General features: G+C 43.6%; 2 protein-coding genes across 16 annotated transcripts in view; one reads left to right on the plus strand and one right to left on the minus strand.

Annotated features, from left to right (window-relative positions):
• The window catches only part of Ppfibp1 (PPFIA binding protein 1), a 141,814-nt gene that overhangs the window by 56,811 nt on the left and 64,343 nt on the right, over positions 1-20,660 (plus strand). The gene's annotated exons all lie outside the window — the stretch shown is intronic.
• On the minus strand, positions 5,211-8,399 carry C2H12orf71 (chromosome 2 C12orf71 homolog). Of its 2 annotated transcripts, none has more exons than XM_021189955.1 (3): positions 8,267-8,399; positions 6,818-7,518; positions 5,211-6,440 (listed from the first exon to the last, which is right to left on the minus strand). In XM_021189955.1, exons 1-3 carry the CDS (start codon positions 8,298-8,300, stop codon positions 6,195-6,197), a joined length of 981 nt encoding a protein of 326 aa, XP_021045614.1. In that variant the 5' UTR covers positions 8,301-8,399; the 3' UTR covers positions 5,211-6,194. The 2 variants fall into 2 exon arrangements, with proteins under 2 accessions (XP_021045614.1, XP_021045613.1); XM_021189954.1 differs by having other exon boundaries at positions 5,211-6,443.

Genomic DNA, 20,660 nt, shown 5'->3' on the forward strand with positions numbered 1-20,660 from the left:
CAGGCACTGGCATAGCCTCACAAGAGGCCACTATATCAGGGTCCCTTCAGCAGAATCTTGCTGGCATGTGCAATAGTATCTGGGTTTGGTAGCTGATGATGGGATGGATCCCCGGATGGGGTAGTCTCTGGATAGTCCATCCTTTCGTCTTAGCTCCAAACTTTTTCTCTGTAACTCCTTTTATGGGTATTTTGTTCTTGGCCAATTATCTTAATGACTGTTTATTCTGTGGAGCCTGGATGCATGCGAATGTCTCCTGGCAAGCAGAATAATAGACACCTTCATGTCAAACTGGGTCCTTGCCGTGCTATGTATTGGTTTTGCCTGAGTCCAACACAGAACAGCCCTTTCAGAGGCCTTTCACCCACACTGGGGCTCCTGTGTGTCTGGGAAAGGTTAACACCCAAGCTCCAAGCAGGAAATAAGAATGGCAGGCCTCCGGTCATTGGCCTTCTCACAGGAGAAGACAGCACACCCCTAACCCACAGCAACCCCCTGGACCCGGTGGCTCCCCTTTGTAAGGTTGAGTGATCCAGAAAGGCAGAGATAGCAAACTGGGGCCCAAGAGTAGTGCAGGCTCTGGGGGCTGGGTGGTGTTTCCTGAGATAGCACTGAAAAGGGAAAAAGTGTCTGGTGGGATTCTGCTCTCCGGACTCCTGTCTCTTGTCTCTTATCATGAGTGATGCTCTGTAAAGTTGGCATGAACCTGAAATAACTGGGTATTTTTCCTAGAGGAAATACAGAATTAATTTCCTGCCAGCCTCTGGTCACGGCATTTTTTGTCAACCAAATTAGTACCTAACCTTGTTTTATGTGTTTCTCTTTAGGCACGATTTAATAGTTGAATCATTAACATCTAGCTCATGGCCAAGTGCATTCTGACCCATGCGTGCATAAAGCTTGGCTAAAAAAAAGTATTGTTTGTCCCAGAGGTCTCTCAGCCTTCTTGACTTGGGGATGTCAGGTAGCCTTTCAGCTGGGGGCAGAGGCGGGGGTGGGGNGGGGGCAGGGACGAGGGCGAGGGTGAATCTTTGAGACAGTAAAATCTCCAGTGAAAGGCACACGTGTGTGAAAACCTTCAGGACCCACCTTGGAAAGGGCCTTTCATAGTCTGAGGGTCAAGCTGAACCAAAAGGCTGGGAATCTCCATGAGGGCTGAGGGCAATCCTCGACACCCATCCTTCCCCTCCCCCAGCTGGAACAATCCTGAAACCACCTAGAGTGGTGGTCTTGGGTTGTACAGTGTTAGCACAGGACAAATTCATGCACAAAACAAGTGAGCACATGTGTTTACACTGACCCTAGTTGTTGGCCATGAATCACCCCCACCCCCAGTCCAGCTATACAGGTCAAGTGATTGAGGCCCAGATACACTTCCCCACAGAAGCTAGCTAAAGGTTATGAAAGGAAGTGACATTCCACCCCAGATCTTATCGACTTAAATTGTTTCCTGCAGATTAACCATTCATTTCACCAAAGGTTTATCATGGAGCCTCTGTATGAGAAACTGGGTCAGGGGCTTTGGAGCATGCAGCGATAAGCAGAACATCAGAGCCTTTGTCTGGTGGGAGAGAGAGGTGTGGACATGTATTTCTGCTCTGATTTCTACAAGTCAGGGTAAAATGTGCATTTACACACCAAAAACAAGTGCTTGGGGACACAAGGGGTGGGGTTAAGCCTCAGGCCTCACTGGCTTTCATCTGTAGCATGGCTTGAATATAGCCTGTGCTTGAAGATAGGATTAGAAAACAGGAGAAGCAGAGTGGACTGAAGATGTAGCCAGGTTAGGGGACATTCCTGGCAGGTGAAGGAGCATGAGCCATGGCAGGAGCACCTAGAAACTGCTGCTGCGGATGCTCTGATCCCAGGTCAGTGTGAGGAGGGACTGTAGAGAATTTTCTTCTGTGGCCACCAGGAGTTGTGACCGATTTCTTAGAATAAAGAGTGTTATGTTGACAGCAGTTAGCATCATTTAAACTCTGCAAACATAATGTACCATTAATTCTTGTGCTAAGTATTCATTACTACTTTCTTTTAAAGGTTAGTGCTGTTAGTATTACAGCTTATAGATGAAGAAAAAGAAGGCACAGAGAGGTTAAGTAATTTCCTCAGAATTCACAGCAAGTTTAGAGGAGCAGGGGCAAAGCCAGGAATAACTCTGTCCTTTAACCTGGGATTAACAGATAAAGTTGTCAAGAGTTTCTGAGTGCCCACTGCTTGCAGAGTTCATTGTATGTTGATGTGCATGTTTGTCTAAGACAGGGCCTAAGCTTCAGGTGCGTCCTGTGCTTCCTGTGTGCACTATTTCCCATCCAGGCACTTCTGATGTTGTCCTGCTCCAGATGAAAAGGAAATATCAAAACAATGTTCAGGAGCTCTTAGTCCTGTTCCTGCATGGTGAGGAACAGAGAGGTCTGTACAGCGAGTACTTCCCAAGGTAGAAGAGCCCTTGCAGTGTGAGGTCATTGAAAGGTAGGGAAACTTGCCTCTAGTGGGCAAAACTCTTCTGACCTTAGCAAAGCCAAGCAAGCTGAGATCTTGCTTTAGAACAACCCTGGGATGCCATTCTGCTCTCAGCTAGACCTGTTTGTGAGCTCCAGTTAGGATTGAATACCCCTGATTGTGCACGAGACTGACTGGAAGTTCCTTGGAGTCAAGGAATCCAAGACAGATCCCAGGATGAATGAGGGGAGTCTAAAGAACTCTCCCATTTATTTAACCTTAGTAGTTAATATCTTGTTCCAGTGCTTTAAATGTTAAGTAGATATATGAGTAAGATACTGTGTCATGAGTGTTAGGCATAGAGAATTGGACTCCTTACTTCCTAGAGTTTATTTTTCCTAGTGGTTTCCTGGTCTTTGCTTTCTTATTTTATTTGTAAAGAATCAAAGGTGTTCTCTTATGTAGCCTTGGTGCTATTATACAGTAAATATTCAACCATATCATCAATTGGTAACACCTGTGCAGCCGTCTTGGTTATCAACTTGACTACATCTGGAGCTAACTAAAGCCCATGCGACTCAGGACACCTGAGAGGGATTTTTTCTTAAGTCATTTGAAGTGGAAAGACCCACTTTTAATCTGAATCTTTTGAGGTAGAAAGTTACACCTTTACTTCAGATCTTTTGAAGTGGAACATGGAAGAGGGAAGTTTGGTCATTGCCTGTTTGTTCTTGCAAGTCCATTTTGTTACTGGCATTAGAACCTCCCTCTTTAGGATTCTGGCGTCTACTGAAGACATCCAGCCTTGTGGACTCAACAGCTACTGGATTCTTGAATCTTCTGTTCATAGGCAGCCATTGTTGGACTAGTTAGGCCACAGCCTGTAAGCCATTCTAATGAATATATACATTATATATTATCTAAAAGATATATTCATTATATAAGTTCTGTTCCTCTAGAGAACCATGACTGACACAGCTTCTCAATCATATTATATACTGTCACTATCGGTGTTTTCCAGATGTTATGAAGAATCCTTTACCTAAGTTTTGTTTAGCTTTGTGGATTTGATTCCAGGATTCAGTTGGAGATCATGAATAGCAGTTGGCCTTCATGTCTCTGTTGTCTCCATTATAACCTGCCATGTCTCTCTGTCTTTTTCAATTAAAAAAATTGTTTTGTGTTTTGTGATCCTAACATGTTTAGTTCCGGAGAGTATTCTAGTAGAATGTTCCATAATCTAAGATTTATTTGACTACTGTTGTCCTTGTGGTGAGATGCAGGTTGAACCTTGCGGGCCAGTCTACACTGCTTCCCTTGAAGGTGTAGGCTGCTTTCTACTTGTGGTGTGACTATTGAACTACCTCCAAATTCTTTTTCCCGACAGTCCTTTACACAGTGGATTCAGTGTCTAATTCTGGACCTTATGTGAATGAAATAGCTGCGTTGCAATAATGGTACAAATATTCAGATGCCACTTTACTGATAAACCCCATCCCCTGTTTGGGAAAAATGTAAGACCCCAAAGTCTGAGCACATAGGTGCATCTGACATGCTGTCTGTTCTTTGAGAGTGGGCTTACAAGGGAAGTTTTATAATGGTCAGGGAAGAGGGGGAGTGACTGCTCTTTGTATTTTAGAGGATTTTTTTTTAACTTAAAATAATAGATATTGAGGTAGACAAGGAGTATGCAAGTCAATTACCATTCTTATTCCCTTCTGAACAGATAACGCTGTGGTAATGAGATTAGTGTTCTTTCAAAAGCCACAAACTGGAGAGATGCCCTCTGTGCCTTGGAAGTAGTTTTTTATCAAGCAAACTGTACTGAAATAAAATGGTATTAAATCCATGAGGTTCGTTTGAAATGTGGGATAAGACGGAAATTGTTTAGCAAGGGAACTTCTTGATCTAGACTAATAATCTTTCAGGGAATTTATCCAAGGGCTTTTGTACCCACTCTGCTGAAGACGGGCTCATTCAGCAGTGTTATCTGATAGGGATTTTGTTTCTTCTGAAAGCTGACCATTGTTCTGTTGGCTGGGGAGTTAGGGGTAGCAGGAAAAGACTCCCGGCAGGCAGTGCAACATAAAACCCACCTGTCATCCTGAAATTAGATACCTTGTGTACTGTGTAAATTCTTCACTTGCAGTTCACATTTGAACCAATTGATTATTTCTCCTAACTACACCCATCTTTAATATTGAATTTAGAGCCTTAGCATTTTCTAGGAATTCATTTAGCATTGACTTCATTTTTATTCTCCTATCTTATGTGGGAATTTGAAACAGGGTCTTTCTATATAGCCTTGCTATTCTGAAGCTTGGTATGTAAACCAGGCTGGTCTCAAACTCACAGAGATCTGACTGCTTCTGTCTCCCAAGTGCTAGAACTAAAAGTGCCTGGAAGATGTTCTTGTGTCTAAATAGACTTGAACTAATATCTGCCTTGAACTGTGAATTTGTCTTGTATTCTTAAAGTCTTAAAAAAAAAGATTTTACCCTTGTTTACGGATATTTCACCCCAAACCCCTTAGTGGGGTTCTTTTCATGGTTGGTCTATAATGTAGTCACATTAGCGTTAGCATTTGCAGAGAGCCAAATAACTTCTAAGTTTGATAAATTATTATGCTGTATCCTATATTATATTTACAGTATTATGAATTCCAGAATATGATTGTGTAAGTTATACTTACCAGATAATTCAAGCAACTTGAGCCTTCCCTTCAAGGGAGATACACTTTACAGAATGGTTTTACATTTTCAGTCATAAGGTTAAATAGATCCCAGAATTTATTGATTAATGAGATTAACATGTTCCTGACAATTATAGTAATTCTACAGGAGACTTAAAGGTTCAGTAAAATTCTTATGCCCCACCCCACAATGGCCACTTTAGCTCCCTGCGCATCCCTTTTGATACTCAAAGTGGCCAGCCTTACCCCTTCCCCACATGTGAGGCTTAGAGGACCTGCTTTGGTTGGATAACGTATTGAACACTAGAATGAATGAGCTATGCTTGAATACTTCCTATTGCCGCATAATTCCAGAGGTTAAAAGGAGTAAGCAGAAACCAGAAATCTTACTAAAGAATTGGGCTTTTTCTTCAGTATAGAGGAGACGTGGTCTTGGGGGAGATGGGAACCCCTGCTCAACAATCCCCACGTCTTTTCCCCCAATAAACACAGATCTCTCTTACGTGTGTCTTCTCCAAGCAAATTATTTTGACTCAGGCTGAAAATATGCTTGTTGAATTCAGAAGGCTGAATTAACTCTTGGAAAACTTAGGTGGTATGCTGCTTCCCAAAAGAGTAGCATCCCCTCTCCTTCCTTCTTTTTGCCTCATTTTGCTCCATTTTGTTTATGTGTGTTTTGCTCTTTCATTATGCAAACCCTCATTTCCAGAAGGCAGTATATGTCCCACTAGCCTCCCACCGTGGTGGGACAGCTGAGGCTGGGCTTCCAGTGGGTACTGAGACTGTTTGGAACCACTCCTTAGTCGTGGCTCCAACATCAAGACAGCAGTTCTGATGGTCCAAGCAAGATACCAGGCTACTTCAGGTACCCTTGTTCCCTGATTGTAATAAGTGGCTGGTTCAAAAGGAATGTGAAGATTGGAAACTCCCACTGTGTACTTCAGGTATTGATTTCCTCATCTGTGAGGTGGAGGAGAGAACACATACCTCTTAGGAATTTTTGAACAAGAGGCTTCTAAAGTTTAAAAATCTGGGTTTGTCAGGTGAACTCATTCTGGAGTCACTCTTGGGGTTGGATTCTGTTCCTTCTAACAGAATGTATATTTCTCACTGCTTTCTGGTGCCAGGTGCTGGGAGCCTGTCTAGGGTGCTCTCTCCTCCATCGGGAGAAGATTCGTGTCCTCAGCCAGTGGAAGACCCACCGAAAGTTCATACAGGACATGCTGTGTGAGTGGGGCGCACCCTCTGGCTGAGGGGATGACTCGGAGGTGGTTTCCAAGGAGCTCTCAGATGCCGGTCTTATCTCCTGCTGAGAAAACAGGATGAGTTAGATGCATGTAGTGTCAAAATCAGTGGGCCTGCTGTCTACTCCTTTATAGAACCCAAGCCCATTTGCCCAAATAGCCCAAATATAGCAAAGTTTCGAGACAAACTGACTAGAACACACATCCATTTTTATGTGGTTGTGGTTGAGGGTTGCTGTGCCTACCCCTCTTCCCCCCTTCTGTGCTCTGTAGTATCTTTCCTACAGTGCCCCATCCCCTCTCCTTACTGTTATCTTCCCCCCTGCCCTAGTCTCCTGGGGCCCACCTTGCCTCACAGCAGGTAGTGAGTGAGGCTCCAACCTTGTCTTCCCCAGTCCTGCCCCTTGCTCTCCTGGGAGGCATGCATCTCTGTGCTCACCACAACGTCATCTTTCAGTAACCTTGGAGGATCCTCTAGGACTTGACAGATAACTTCATTTTCCAGGGATTTGTGCTTGGACAAGTCTTGACAAACATCACGTTCTTTATGACTGACCTGGGCAGTATGTGGAGGGGTAGTGCTGCTGAGGTGGACATCTTCCTTCTGAGTAGATTCAAGGAGCACACGGCCATCATGCTGGCCACCTTTTTCTTTTCCTAGAAATATCTCAAGTTTCTGTACTAGGTTATCCAGTTTGCAGGGAGTCAGTTTTGTCTTGTCTTCTGGCCACTTATCCATCCACTGGCCATGGGCATTTAGATCCAGATTAGTAAGAGAGTCTGCATGGTCAGAGTCCACATCGATATCCCAGGCCAGTGTGATGCTTAGCTTGCTGAACTGCTCTGGATCATGCTCCATCTGATTTCGTTTCCTGAAGAGTCTCCTTAAACTCTCTGTCCCCCAGGTACTTTGGACAGGAGGGAGGAAATGGACCGAAGAATCCACAGAGGCTGTCTCCTCATGGGAGACCATGTCCTCATAGGAAAAGGTATTCTCAGAGGGGTAGTAGCCCACCGAGAGGCTCCGGTTGGATTTGCACTCGTAAATAGAATCCTCTGTACTACTGTAGTCACTGCTGGAGGGTGAGGTTGTCATGGTGCTGAGAGTGTACAATCTCAAGTTTTCCTTGATTCTGGAAACTTCAGAAGAAAAAAATTAGTAAATGATATTATGGAGGGAAGTTATATGACCCATCCCTTTTTCTCATTGGAACTATTCCTTCCACTCTGTACAATATAGCCCACCCTTTTGTACTTTCTGCCTCTGTAAAGACAAAAACACTTTGGCATCTCTTCTTTGTGCCTCTTATTTGTTTGACAGTAGCTGAGAGAGCTTATAATCAAAAAGGGAAACTTGAAGATGGCAGGGAAGTGTGACTGGAGTCAAGTATGTGTTCAGTCCACTCTTCTGAGGTCAAGGTAACTAATTTCTTAATATATATGTATATCTGTGCATATATGTACATATATACACATATCCAAATACATGTGGTTCTCACATCAATAGAAACTTATTATCAAGTTTATAATAACCTATGGCTATTCTAATATTCTTAACTATTTTCTTATTAAATAGCCTTAGGTGTCACCTACTAATACTCAATAACTTGGATGATTAATGATCACTAGGTTACTTAAGACCATACCATGATCCATGGAGTTCGTGGACCAAAGATCATAAATCTATAGACATAATAATTGATACCAGATTGCTTTCTAGAAAGGTGACTGTCATTCAGGCACCAGTCATCCCACCACCTGCTGGCATGTTTATTCTGCATTTTCCATAATCTCCCTGTAAGTAAACCTGGAAGACCTCCACACACACACACACACACACACACACACACACACACACACACTCTAACACACATGCTCATGCACATGCCTCTGTCATGCCCTGATCTGAGGGCTGCCCACATGAGACAGGCGCTTCCAGCAATGGAGACAAAGTGATGGAGTCAGAAACCCTTCAGAGCCCATGTCTCAGTGATGTAAAGCCCAACTGCTTCTGAGAAGTTTGTGTTCCAAGACTGTTGGTTACCATGGCAACAAAGGAACCAAGGTATGGTCAGAATTATGTAAAGGGACAAGATCTGTCCCTTCAGTTTCAGAGTATTCTGTGCACATACAATAGTAGGCTGCACTCTATTCATTAGAATCAGTCAGTTCCATGAGATCTTTCTCACATTTTTCCCTCCATTTCCACCCCCCAAGATTGCAATTCAATCTGGTACATGTCATACTTAGGTTTCCACTGCCGTGCTAGGTCTCTAGATTACAGGGGGCAGATCTTGGAACTTCTCAGCAATTCTTTGTAACTAGTCATTTTTTTTATACATTAAAATCTCCTGTTGTTTCTGTGTCTCTAGAGAATGCAGGCTGCCCACTTATTTTGCTGCTTTTGAAATTAATGAAGTATTTTAGATGGCCATATGGTATATATCTGTAATCTAGCTCTTGGGAGATCAAAGCAAGAAGATTGAATGTAGCCCAGGCTGGTCCTGAACTTGTGATCCTCTTGTCTTAGTTTATATCAGAAATACTTCACACACACACACACACACACACACACACACACACACACCAGATAGTTGAGTGCCTAACAAGTTTCAGACCCTATGTTCTGCCACTTGTAGCAGGAATTAATTAATTAATTAACTAATTAATTAATGATTTAATGTATGTGTGTCTGTGTATATACCTGATGATGTAGATGCCTGAGCCTTGGGTCCTCTAACTAGAGTTACAGATGGTTGTGAGTCTCCTGATGTGGATGCTGGGAACCTAACCTGACTATGGGGGTCATAGTAAAGGAACCCCCAGAGTTAGTGTCTTTACCCAGTCTAGCAAGGGAGCCATGGTAGAAACCATCCCTTCTGAGTACATTCAAAAGATCCAGTGGGGACTCTTTGGCTAGGAGGGTGAGGTGAGTGTCACTTGCAGTGTTTAGAAGCTGTGGACACTGTTGATGGCTGACAGTTCTCCCTTTGGCTACATTATAATTTGGGTGCAATGGTTTTACCAAAAGACAAAAAAAAGTTCGAAGGGATGATAGGCTGTAGGCTTCCCAAGAAACGAGCTGAGGTCTCCGTAGGAGACTAGTAGCAAAATGCTTAAAATTCAGACATTCAGACGATCCTTGTTCTTCTAGTCCTCAGGGCATTGTGAAGGAAAAGGTGGAGATAGGTGAGAAGAGAGGGGCAGGCAGACATGCTCAAAGTTGACCACTGAGAAGGAACCTAACCTAGAGACAGAGCCAAGTTAACCTAATAGAAAGTGGGGCTCGGGGCTGTGGGTGTGGCTCAGTAGTAGAGCTCTTGACTAGCCCGTGGGAGACTCTCTGCAGTATCTTGTGCCACAGAAATACAGTGGCAGAAAGTCTACCTAGAGTGTTAATTGTGTTTTGGAAAATCAGACAGATGGTAAAAAGAATCTAGAGTAAGTGAAGATGACTATGAATAGCAGCAGGCAGAATAAATGCCTGTTACAAATAATAATTCTTTTCAGATTAGTTGGAAGGAGCCTGGAGGAAGGCAGACAGGGAGCAGACGGGGCTGGGATGAGTCGGGCAGGATGCAGTTGGCTGGCTCTGCCTGTCTCTGGCTGTTATCATCGGGCATCAGAGTCCTCCCTCACAGGCCTGCTAGTGGGCCAGAACCCCCTTCTCCTGCTCTCCTCCCACATAGGCTGGCTCAGTGCTGTGCATGTCTGCTCAGCCTGTGAGCACAGATAAAGCTTTCTCTCCACTTCCTGAGGCTAAGTTAAGCTCTCGGAGGTTCCCCACCTCTGGCTCAGACCTCCTGCAGCATGTGTGAATAGATGCTGTTGTGTATGTGTGTGTGTGCACAATGGCCTCCATTCATTTGAGGACCACAGAGCACATCCCTCGGAAGACAGCTTATTGTCCCAAGTGCATTCGAGGCCAGTTAATGATGATATTGATTAACAAATACTATTATAGATGAGTAACTTTTAAAACTCTTGTGAAGTTAAAAATGCATGATAAAAATTATTTTAAGGGCTGGTGAGATGGCTCAGTGGGTAAGAGCACCCGACTGCTCTTCCGAAGGTCCGGAGTTCAAATCCCAGCAACCACATGGTGGCTCACAACCATCCATAATAAGATCGGATGCTCTCCTCTGGAGTGTCTGAAGACAAACTACAGAGTACTTACATATAATAAATAAATAAATAAATAAATAAATAAATAAATAAATATTTTAAAAGCCTTTACAAAATGTTTAAGAAAAGTTAGAAGGTTCAGGGTAGATATTTTAAGGGAAGTATTTTAAAACCTCTTAGAATCAAATGTTTCAGGTATACAAGGTAATTGGTAGTTGCCTGGGACTGGGAATAGGATGTGGTATTCCCTGCAAGTTGGCAAGTCGAAACCATCTGCAAGTAAAAGGCAATTTGAGGCACGTGAGATCATTAACTTTTAATTTTCTAATCGTTCCAAAAAGGAGGAAAGACTCAGGTAAAATTATTTTTGCTGTACTTCAGGTAACTCATATAAAATATTGTAATTTCACATAAAATAAATGTAAAAGATTTAGTTCTTTGCGTTTTCTCAGCCAAATCTTTGATGAGACTGTACCTGGTTTGGGGCCTGAGCAGTCCTAAGCCCCATGCTAGTAGCCATTCATGGTGCCTCTGCTGAGCAGCAGGGCTCAACAGCCTTGAGCATGGTTACATGGCTGCATGCATTGTCAGAGTTTATTGGACTGTACACCTAAAAAGGACAACGTTTGCTGCATATAGATTATATTTTAATTAAAAATATTCTTGCAAACCTGCACAAATTATGTTCCTTCTGTGAACATTTATTAAGCTATTTTCTTTTTTTTAATAGTTTTTTAAAAAAATTATTTTATTTATTTATTATATGTAAGCACACTGTAGCTGTCTTTAGACACTCCAGAAGAGGGAGTCAGATCTCATTAAGTATGGTTTGAGCCACCATGTGGTTGCTGGGATTTGAACTCTACACCTTTGGAAGAGCAGTCGGGTGCTCTTACCCGCTGAGCCATCTCACTAGCCCCTAAGCTATTTTCTTAAATTAGTACTGGAAATGGGATTTTGCAAGTCGGTTGTCAAATTCAGAGAAGGATAAGTTAGCACAAGCTAATGATTTTTATAAACTTCAGGAATATGTGTGGGTGAGCAAGAGTGTGTTCACACTTTCTCATCTGTCTCTGTCACCCATAGTTTATGCGCATCTTTTTTTAATATTTTATTTATTTATTTATTTTTTTAATTATTATTTTCTTTATTTAGTTTGTTAATTTAGGGAGGACTAGTGGAAGTTTAACTGAACAGAACAGTTCTTAGGAAAAGGATTGGCATATGTTTGGCAAGATGAAGACAGGCATGGGTTGCTACAAGAAGACTCAGTGATATTTTTTGTAAAGAGCATGTCATTTTTATTTTTGTTTTGCAGCCATTTCTTTATTTCCAGCAGCATTAAAACTCACTTAATTCTGTCTTTTTTCTGCTCTTATTATATATTTTTTTGGGTGATTATTTTGACTGACTGCCTGCAGGTACGTGGGGGTGGAGAAACATGGCGCTCATAGGCATGGAACACTTGATTAAGAGTAAGTTTAATTTTCATAGTTAAAGCTGGGATGGTTTAGAGGTGGAACATGTTACACTACTTACAAATAACATCCACTATTTAATAGATATCTGCATGTCCTCCTTTATGTTTTGAAATCCCATGCTTCCATTTTTCTAAAGCTTGAAGAAACTGACAGTTTCCAAATGACTTAAGTAAAGGAAAGTAGACAGAAAATACCTTCAATATGGTCTCACAGTATCTGGGCTGAGCTTTGTAAAGTTCAGTAGCCCTGGAGTTTAATTCCATAAGTTTGAACTAGGGAAAACTCTGTCTGATAAGAAAATTAGCCCAGAGTCTTCACAGGTAAATCTAGGGTGAACACAAAGTGTGAGGTGGCTGGGTTTTTTTGTTTGTTTGTTTTTTGTTTTGTTTTTTTTCAAGACAGGGTTTCTCGAAACAGGTGGCTGTTTTAAGACTCACAACCCACAGGAAATGTTTAAGAAGTGGGCCACAAGCTAGAGCAAAATTTCCCCTTTGTTTTAGTTTACCTCAGGGTTCTCATAAATCCAGAGGCAGTTGATTTGACCTATGGTTAATTATCAAGATGAATTTCATCTATAGCCATAAAAATTAAATCCCACTGTGTATTGAAATTGTGGATTCTCATGCCCTATCCTAGGACTTACTGGCTAGCTAGACTAGGAACAGCTCCTTCCGGGTAATTGTGTGAGAGAGACAAGCGTACTCTGTAGCCCAGGCTAGCCTGGGATTCATGATTCTTTCAACTGCACCATCTTGTCTTCCAGGTGACTCTTCTGCTTGCCGATTTCACCTTGAGAAACAGTGACCTAGAATAACCAGATGCTGTCATGAATTCCAGGAACCGGCAGGGTCTCTGTTATGAGTGTAGGATCAAGGTGGCATGCTCAGATCAGGAAGGCCAGCGCCCCCAGCACTAAGGACACGAGTAACTGTCGAGCTTTATGGGAGCAATCCTGGATGTCACCTCATGGCAGATAGTGTGGGATCTCACAGGGAGGGTGACATTGCTGGGGAAAGAGGCTTGCTCTGGTATTAAATACAGCTTTTGAATGCCAAGCAGTTCCTAGTGCAGAGTAAAATACAGCGACTAGGCGGACGTAGACACAGAGATGTTGTTGGTGACTGTCAGTGGTTTCTGAACTTGAGTGTGCTTCCTTGTCACCCAGAGGACTTGTTATGATACAGCTTTCCAGTGCCACCCTAAGAATTCAGTTCAGTAGGTCTGGGTGGAGTCAGAATCTTTGGTCTTAATGAATGAGGTTTTATGAAAAACCCACTGATCATGAAGGGAATAAATTATAGTAGCAAAGTAGGGGGAGGATGTTGACTACTCTGTCCCGTGATCTTGACTACCTACCCTTTAGTTTTTCTGTCAGACTTCTCTACTCTCAGAGCAACTGGTCTCACCAAAAATATGCAGGGGTGGAATAGGAATGTGGCCATGGAGAGCAACAGTCTGAGGAGGCTTCCTGACTTAAAAGCAGTTTGTAGGCTTGGAGCTTCTGAAACTCTGATCATGAGTATATTTTCTAGTTTTATTTTTGAAAATGTAAATATAGCACATTATATTTTAGTACCAACCTATGCTCTAAGAGCATTTTAACACAGCGCTTTACAGAAGTCTCAACTCTAATACTGAATTTGTGACCTTCACCGTCAAACGTGCTCTCCCTGCTGTGCTCTTCCTGCACAGCCTCAGCATCTGGCAGCTCCTCTCAGGCCCCAGGCCGGGCATCGTCTTGGTTACACTTCTCACTCAGGCTTCTGTTCCTGCACCTGCTCTCAGGAAGCCCTGTGGATTCTGCCCCCTAAAGTGTCCCGACTGTCACTTGTCCACTTCCTGCTTTGTCCAGACTAGTTCTCAGGTGGACGTTACTGCATCTTCTCTGGATTCTTTCAGGAAAACTAATGAGTTTTAGAAACACAAGTTACCTCTCTGCTTAAGTAAGACTCCTTGCTGACATCCCTGTTTTGTAGTGTGGACTTTAAATTTTCAGAATGACCCCAGGACCCCACATTCCATGGCCTTCAGCACTGCTAGTCTCAGCTGGAGCACCCCCAGCTTTACACTCCATTCTGCTGATTGTTTTCTTTCCTGAACCAAGCATATTTAAAGCCCTCACGGTGGCATGCTTAGGTCAATAACACAAGGGTGTCCATCTCAAGAATATTCATGGGAGAGGGGCTAAATGTGATGCATGCTCTGAAGTTACATTTTGACAGTAGAAATGACATTTTATTCAGATTAATGCTAGGAAACTGAGAAAATGTTACCATAGGTCCATAGAGAGCCTAGTACATAACCGTTATCTGTTGGCCAAGGATGAGGGGTCTGCTCCAGGACGTCACTCACGTTCAGGACAGTGACCCAGCTCCAGGTGTCAGCTTACCTTCAAGTTAAAATAAGTCTGTCTGACCCATCTCATATCGGAAGAACAGAAAGTAAAGTCTAGAACCCCCTGGGAGTCCAGTGATGTGGTAATAGTGATAAATAAGTAATAAATAAGACTGGCTCTTGCCACAAGCAATAGAATGGCCTTCCTGGTGACCAGTATGACATTGTCGCTGCCTTTATTTAAGCCAGTGTGGGTGTGACTCTGCTGCCTGCTAACCAACAGCTGTGGGGTGTAGTTAAAGGTCAGGTGAGCTTTACAGTCTGGAGGCCTGTAGTCATTAGTACTGGCGGCCCTCAGTCCACTGTGACTTTACCACATGGGGGGGCCTCCACCATGCCAGGAACAGCAATCTTTGATTGGCATGTTTGCTCTGGTGAAATGGCTAGAAGTATTTGAGACCTGGCAGCAGTGGACATGGGAGGAGGCTCCATTCTTGCTGGCTGTGACTCATCCCAGGAACATGTAAAGTGTGCATTCTCTTCATCAGTTTTGATGTTGATGCCGTGCTACGGCTTTGATGTATCATGTTTCCCTCTGTGCCCTGTGTCTTGATCTTGTAACCAATCTGTATTTAACTGAATTAGCAGATTGGGCCATACATAAAAAGGAATTATTACTGATGCCTACATATAATGGTGGTGGAGTTTTTCATGCCAGTTGTACTCTGAAATTTTCTGAATGCTGGAGGCAAGTGGAGGTTGGACTATGAGAAAGGAGACATTCCAGGCTTCTCTCCATGTTTGTGGGAGGCCAGTTTCTCCTCATCTTACCCTGGTAGATGTCTTTTTCGTGTCCAGATTTCTCCCTTACATAAGGATACCAGTCAGATTGGGTTAGGTCTTACCCTAAAGGTTTCATTTAACCTGGATTAGTTCTCTGAAGATTCTGTGTCCATATAAGGTCACATTCTGAGTTTCTGGGAGTTGGGACTTCAATATACAACTTTGGGGGAGACATAGTTGAGCTCATCACAGACTATGATACAGTTAGCTTCACAGAGGCTGCAGGCTTGTTTGGGAGTCTTCCATAAACCCAGAAAAACAATTCTAAGTTGACTGAGTTTGCTCGCTTTCTGGACCCACAGAACGCCGTGGTGCTGCTCTCTGCAGTCAGCACCACCATTGCTCTTGTGTTTGATGGAAGATCTAACACAGTCTAAGCTCCGAGCTTATCACAGTCTCGCTTGATGATTGTGCTGCGTTTTTTAATGCTTGCTGTATCGATGCTTGATGTCTTGTTTCAGCTCCACCTTTCTTACGTAATCCTCATCAAGCACAGAAGCCTCGTAGGCTTTGTACTTTTGACATTTTCAGCCCTCCAATACTTTAGGTGGACTGTTTATCCCGAGAGTTCACAGCTGCCTTTTCTGGCAGATCGTTCAGCTGTTTGGATGCTGTCTGTGATGCTGTCTGTCAAGCAGTGGATGTGTTTGTTTTCCCTTCTGCACTCTCCCATGTCTTTGGCAGTTCTGGGTATCTGTCACAAAGTCCCTCTCTCTACAGCTCTTTGCACCTGCCCTAGTCTGTACCTCAGCTATGCTTCTAAATGCACCCCATTCCTCATCGCTAAGTGCATCAGGTTTGTGTCGTTGGTACACACTGTCTCAGTCCTGGGCACTGAGATAACAACCATGTTTTGTTTGCCCAGACAGAGACCAGGCAACACTAAATCATTTCTCCCCTCTGTTGAGTTAGTCAGGTTTTGTCTCCCCTGACAAGAATTCTAAAATATTGTTTCAATAAAACTGTGTTTTAATAAAACTGTCATGCCTGCAGGAAATGGAGTTTAGGCAGGATAGATAACATTCCTCCCTGTTAACATCACCTGTCATCCAGACTGTACTGGGCCTGTAGCATTGAGGAGGGAAAGGGGCCCGGAGTCCTTTTCTTGTATAAAAGGCTGTTGTAACCATTACTGTTGAGGTAAGTAGAATATTGAAGCCTCTCTGCTGTACAGGGAATACGTGCATTTCCCCAGGCAGAGGTTACCTCTCTGTTGCTGTTTGACAGTCACTGACTCTACCCCACTAAGAACTTTCTAAACAAGGCCTTCTCCACAGCCGAGGATCTTTGCTTAGCTTAGGTTCCCACACTGCCTCTTTTCAGTCTCTTAGGAGAAAGTTGCTTCTTGGAGATTTCTCCTCTGGAACCAAAGTCAGCTTGCATGTACTTTACCCTACTGGCTCATTTGCTGCTAAAATGAAATGTAATGAGTGACAGTCATTTTCCCTAGCGCTTTTATAATGCGCTTTACTGCCACAGCGTGGCCAACCCTCAAAGAAGCAAGCCATGTATTTTAATAAAACTGATATGTAATAAGATTAGCCAGCAGAACTTGCCTTTAAACGTGGGTTTCTTCCCTCACGTTGTGTCTCTCATGAGATTATTTAGACCTTGAGCCTGCTTGTATCTGAGAAGAAGCAGGCCTGGGACCTTGCTCCCCAGAGAAATAACAGACACTCAAGAGGATCTGTTGCTAGTCGGGGAGGCTAAGTGCCAAGGGCTAACCCTGACAGTAAGTGGCATTGAGCTTTGCTGATAGCCTGAAAACCTTCCAGAGCTTCCCAGATGCTAGGCTGTTAGGAGGGGGTCATGGCTTTCAGTCTCCACGTGGTGATTGAATGGTCCCGAGGATAACCTCTGAAGAAGCAAAGCTCACAGGATCCTATCTTAAGTTCCAGTTTCTCAGTTTTCAGGACCATAGGCTGTTCTCTAGCATGGGCCTGCCTGTATCTGACTTTTTTTTATTTCTTGGAATATAAGTTATCAAACTAACTCGCAGGCTGACATCTCTGCAGGCTGACATCTCCCTTGCCTTCCCCTTACCTTTCACACAGCTTTATTCCTTGGGCCTGGGCCTGGGTCTTGGCACTTGAGGTGACTATTCTAGGCCCAGTCTTCCTTCCTGACTTCTGGGAAGACTGTTCTCAGCACAGATTTGTACTCTTCAGCCTTCAGTTTCACTCTCGCCATTGTCTAAGCCTAAGACTTCTCTAACTTGTGTCTACACACCAGGACCTACAGCAAGTTCTGGAAACATGGTGAGTTGAACAGGAACTCCAAGTCTGGTTATCTCCTGCAAACAAGAGCCCTGGGTAGTAGTTCTTCTAAACTACTCCTGGCTTATCAAGGACCCACTTGTTTGTCCAGATGGCTCAGTTGTCACAGGTGGGCAAAAGCAAGAGGCTGCCTGCAGACTTTTCTTTCTTTTCTTTTCTTTTTTTTTTCCTTCTTTTGGTTTTTCGAGACAGGGTTTCTCTGTGTAGCCCTGGCTGTTCTAGAACTCACTCTGTAGATCAGGCTGGCCTCGAACTCAGAAATCCGCCTGCCTCTGCCTCCCAAGTGCAGGGATTAAAGGCGTGCGCCACCACACCTGGCTAGACTTTTCTATTCATTCTCAACAAGGTGATAATTTCAGACCAGTAGGAAAGGAAGGGAAGTGGAACCTGAAATCACAGAGAAATTAAAAGAACAACAACAATGAAAACTGACTATGACAGGTTTCACTTAAACAAACAACAGCTATGTAACCAGGTTCATAAATATTTTTACACTTAATTTGAAGTAGAAGTTTTGAAGATTTATATACAGTAATCCAGAGTGATCATTTAGTTCATTGAGGAAAACACAAAACATCCATGGACTGATTCAGGGGAGGAATTGGTGCTCTTGGTTAGTGGAAATATTTTTTAAAATTTATTAAAGATTTATTTTTATTTTTAACATGTATGTATAGATGTGTCTTTGTGTAGGTGTGTGCACATGTGAGCACAAGTGCCTGTGGAGTCCAGACGAGAGCCTTCAGTTCCCTGTGGCTGGAGCTACAGGTTGATTATGAGTTTCCTGATTTGGGTGCTGAGAATTCAACGTGGGTCCTCTTCAAAAAAAAAAAAAAATACATGCTCTTAATCACTGAACCATCTCTGTGGCCCTGAGTTAATGGGCACATTTTATAAATAATTTTGTGTAAGTTGTCCATCCAGTAATCCAGTGTTGATTTGGTTTATAAACTCAGGGAGTGATTTATGACTAGGAGAACCAGTTAGGGAACGTAGTTTCTGGAAAGGAGTCTGGTAAGCATGGGGCAGGCGGGATGCCCCCTCAGCTCAGGGCACTCATCACCTCCTCCCAGTCCTTCCACCTCTAAGACCTCAGCAGTTTTTAGTCTCTGAAGATTTCATTGTCCAACTCCTTTCCCCTAACCCAGGAAATGAAACAAGTTGCTCAGAGATCTTGAGAGTGGAAAACGGCACTCTGATTCTGTGTTTCATTGCTGGGCTTACCCTAGTGGTCTCTGACAGAGATGAGTAGTTAAGAGCTGCCAACCCATCAACAACAAGCCAGTTGCCACCAGACACTCAGGAATATTACCCAGGCTTGGTGGCTCATAGTCCAGCATTTGGGGGGCTGAGTAAAGAACATTGCAGGTTCAAGGCCAGTCTGACTATGAAGTGTGAACTGAAGTCCTCAGAAAAAGCCATACCTCTGTTAAAGACTGACTTCATGATTATAGTTAGTTGGAATGATGTAGATCCAGAGCTGTAATCCCGTGCTGTCTTTAGATCTCTTAAGAACCTCTCACTCCTGTGTCTGACCTATCTTCCTTATGGCTGTCGGGTAAAACTAGCTTAGCAGACCACTAACCCAGAAAGCTAAGAGGATCATCAGACAGCATCTGAACAGTACACCTGGTTGGTGTAGAGACGACTGAAAGTGATGTTGGAGTCTGTGAGAAGCTCATTGTGGTACATAGTGGACCTTGAGCAAGCCCACGTTTATACTTACCTTTCCCAAGATCACTGTAAAATAGCTATGGTTTGTGTGTGCTACATGTTTGTGTGTGTGGGGGGGGGCGCTCGTGGGGAGATTCATCAGTGGATTCCTGGGTATCCTGCCATGCATGTAGTCTTCTTTAGGGTTAGGACCACGGGTAGTATCTCACCTGGTGAGACCTGGGCTTGCTTTTCATGCTTGGGGTGGGGTGTAGGCAGCTGATCAGATCTGTAAAGTTCAGCTTTGTGTGGAGTCGTGCACAAACTTTGAGAGGGCCCTGTGTTGTGAGTAATCTGGAGATGATTTTAAGCATAAGGCAGAATCACATAGGTTACATACAAACACCACATCACTTTATACAGGGCGGGTTTGGTACATGGAGTCCTGGAGTCAGTACCCACAGATACCAGAGGACGACTTACTGTATGTGTCCCGGAGCAGGGAACAAGCAGCCTGGGGACAGCACAAAGAGAAGTAAAAGGGCAGGATGTGTTCAGAGGGCAGGCTGTTCAGCTGCACGGTCAAAGGCAGGGGTGGCACTCCACTGATACTTTAGTTTGGGTTAGAACTCAAGGTTGGTAGCCCTACTCAAAGGATAGCAGTGTGACATGTTCTTGTTCCCTCGGTGAGCACAGGCCTGGGCCAGACTAGCAGTCACAGGCCCACCATTTGCCCACATTACTCCACGTCTGCCTTCAGTAACAGCAGCATCCTTCTACTCAGGAAGAAAAGGAGCGAGGCTTATCGTGTGGCTCTCTCTGTTACTTCAGTGCTGCCTGTCCTTCCTAAGTACCAATGCTTCCTTGCAGGCTTTGCCCATCGCTCTTGCTGGCCTGTCATTTTAGTCATCAGTGAGCAGTCCACGCCCCTGGGCAGTGCACACTGTTGTCCTGTGCAGTGCATGTTCATGCCCCGTGCACACTAACACCCCATTGTCAGTGCTCACACTCAGCGCAGCTCTCCATCTTCAGGAGGCTGCTCTGTCTTCAGAGTGTGCACGTCTGTGTTTGTGCTTGTATGGGTGGCTAGTACAGCAAGCGTCTCATTATTTGATTTGTAAATATTTGGGGAGCTCTTAGTGTGCTTGTGGTTATGACAAATAAACAACCTGTTTAAGACGCTATGTCATGTCTGGAGGTACTTGAAAAATCCTGTAGTTTAAAGGTCTGGGTAAAAGTGAAATAGTTTTGTTACAGAAGTCTCCAACACACCAACGTGAACTAGGTGCTGCCTATTACCTCTCCTCGGTAACTATAGCATGCTTGACTTTGTTCCATGTGTACTTTATCTGCTCTAAGGTAGGAACTCCAGGTCTGATATTATTTCACTTAACAGCATTCTGCTACTCATTTCTGAGCAATTAGGACTCAGAAATGAAGTGTTATTGCTAACTTTCTTTCTTTTTTTTTTTTTATAAATTTTTTATTAGATATTTTCTTTATTTACATTTCAAATGCTATCCCGAAAGTTCCCTATACCCTCCCCCGTGCCCCTGCTCCCCTACCCACC

This window comes from Mus pahari, chromosome 2, assembly GCF_900095145.1.
Source record: "Mus pahari chromosome 2, PAHARI_EIJ_v1.1, whole genome shotgun sequence".
Classification (NCBI taxonomy): Eukaryota; Metazoa; Chordata; class Mammalia; order Rodentia; family Muridae; genus Mus; species Mus pahari.

What these genes read in the sequence shown, in the direction of transcription:
- C2H12orf71 (XM_021189954.1), bottom strand. Translation starts at nt 8,300, where the DNA reads ATGTGGGCAGCCCTCAGATCAGGGCATGACAGAG. An exon ending in CAGATCAGGGCATGACAGAG is followed by an intron (nt 7,519 to 8,266) that starts GCATGTGCATGA and finishes TTTCTTCTGAAG; the next exon opens with TTTCCAGAATCAAGGAAAAC. An exon ending in TACTGAAAGATGACGTTGTG is followed by an intron (nt 6,444 to 6,817) that starts GTGAGCACAGAG and finishes CTGTTTTCTCAG; the next exon opens with CAGGAGATAAGACCGGCATC.